The 1,844-nt window shown below is 31.6% G+C and overlaps 1 protein-coding gene across 1 annotated transcript; it reads left to right on the top strand.

Annotated features, from left to right (window-relative positions):
- Positions 1–998: 998 nt before the first annotated feature.
- LOC120166874 (transcription factor ILI5-like) lies at positions 999–1,332 on the top strand. Its single transcript, XM_039176052.1, has 2 exons — positions 999–1,106; positions 1,193–1,332. The coding sequence occupies exons 1-2, from the start codon at positions 999–1,001 to the stop codon at positions 1,325–1,327; spliced, it is 243 nt and encodes an 80-aa protein (XP_039031983.1). The 3' UTR covers positions 1,328–1,332.
- The last annotated feature ends 512 nt before the right edge of the window (positions 1,333–1,844 follow it).

Genomic DNA, 1,844 nt, shown 5'->3' with positions numbered 1-1,844 from the left:
AAATCCTCTTCAATTTGGGTCAAGGCTTCCACAAGCTAAGGAATTAAACCAAGGCCCATCTCAGATTAGCACAATACTTCTAACCTAAGATTTGGGCGTTACATATACTATACGAATATGTATTATCTTTAACATGATTATGACATGCAAAAGTAATGGATATAAGTTGTAAGTTTCATCATCTAACTTTCTTTCACTTTTATCTTGGTTCACTAAAGTTTAAGATTTTCAATTTGTTCACTTAATTTTTTATTTGTTCCTATTGTAGTCACTCGGGCGTTAAATTAGAAATAGAAGTGTGACACACCAACCTCTTGTGCTTATGTGGACTGATTTTTGTTGACATTGATTTTATTTTATTTTCTCCAAAGATGAAATTTTTATAGTTTCACTCTTGTGAAGAAAATCACCATTCTCCAACATTTTATCCGACCACTCAAGACACCGACGAATTCACTTCATCGTCTCCTACCATTCTGTCTGTTTAGATTTTTCCAAAATCACTTTAAAAGTCATGAAATTCAACTCAAATACCAAAAACTCATAAAACCCTAAACCACTATGATATACAACATCCACCATCCAATTAGCTTGAAATCAAGATATACAACTTGTTTCCTCCTCCTCCACCTCTCCTTGGTTGATATTTGGAAGAATATGTTCCATTGTTAAGAAATCAAAGGGAATATGAAAGGTTTTTTTTTGGGGGGGACACAAAAAATAAGAAAGTTTTGGGGTCATATCACGATTTTAAAAGAAAAATATCTAGTCATAATATTGTTAAGTATTTAATGATGGAATGACCAAAATAGGAACAAGTCAAAAGTTTAGTGAATAAACTTTAATGACTAAAATAAGAGTGAAAAGAAAATTGAGTGAAGAAACTTTTAATTTACCCAAAAATAATAGAAATACATGAATTACTAGTAATAGTTCTCCTCCTATATAAATGCTGCTTATTTCAATTACCATTACACACCCAGTCCTCTGAGAATACAATGTCCGGCAAAAGATCAAGTGGTAAAAGCAATGACAATGAAGATCTCAGCCTCAAACTTAGAGACCTTCTCCCAACTAACAAGAAGAAGAAAAGAAATGCACCAAAGGTAAGATGTTGATCAAGCCCCATACTTGGTTTGCAATGAATGCATCGTGTTACCATCTTTATTTAAATTTGTACATCGATATGCAGCTTCTGGATGAGACATGCAATCACATTAAGAAGCTTAACGGAGAGGTGGATGATCTGAGCAATCGGATATCGGATTTACTGATTTCTTCGGAGGCCGAAAGCAGCATTAATGCAAACATACATGGACAACAATAATCGCTGCAACTTTTGTTCTTACATTTCACTACACCTATATGTTTCAAGTCTTTGTATTTGAGTTGTTCCGGGATATTGTTGGCATCCAAGAGAACAGCAAAGGGTTTATCTTCCATTACTCTAGGGTTTGATGGATGATAAGTTTGGTTTCAAAGGATATATACATATATCAATAGAAAATAAAAATAAATAAAATATATAAAAAATTATTTAAGCAGAGACAACATTATAATTATTATTATCTTAATTATGTTCTGACTTAACTACCTACTTGGACTAACATAATAATGAATTACACTTATGGAAGCCAAAAATCTATAATAATTAGATTGGACTACAACTAACCAAAAGGTGAAATTACTTGAACTTAAGATTAGTAGAAACATAATAAATTGGGTTTTTATATTTAATTTATGTGAGAGATAGAACTAGACCATATAATTTCAATAGGGCTTAATAAAAAAATATGAAATTATATTTCTTTTCCTATTTAGGTGTCCAAATTTTTTTCGGTCAA

The sequence above is a fragment of the Hibiscus syriacus genome, unplaced genomic scaffold, assembly GCF_006381635.1.
Source record: "Hibiscus syriacus cultivar Baekdansim isolate YM2019G1 unplaced genomic scaffold, ASM638163v2 tig00111648_pilon, whole genome shotgun sequence".
Lineage (NCBI taxonomy): Eukaryota > Viridiplantae > Streptophyta > Magnoliopsida > Malvales > Malvaceae > Hibiscus > Hibiscus syriacus.
This window is presented reverse-complemented; position numbering and strand designations above follow the sequence as displayed.

What these genes read in the sequence shown, in the direction of transcription:
- LOC120166874 (XM_039176052.1), top strand. Translation starts at nt 999, where the DNA reads ATGTCCGGCAAAAGATCAAGTGGTAAAAGCAATGACAATGAAGATCTC. An exon ending in AGAAAAGAAATGCACCAAAG is followed by an intron (nt 1,107 to 1,192) that starts GTAAGATGTTGA and finishes ATCGATATGCAG; the next exon opens with CTTCTGGATGAGACATGCAA.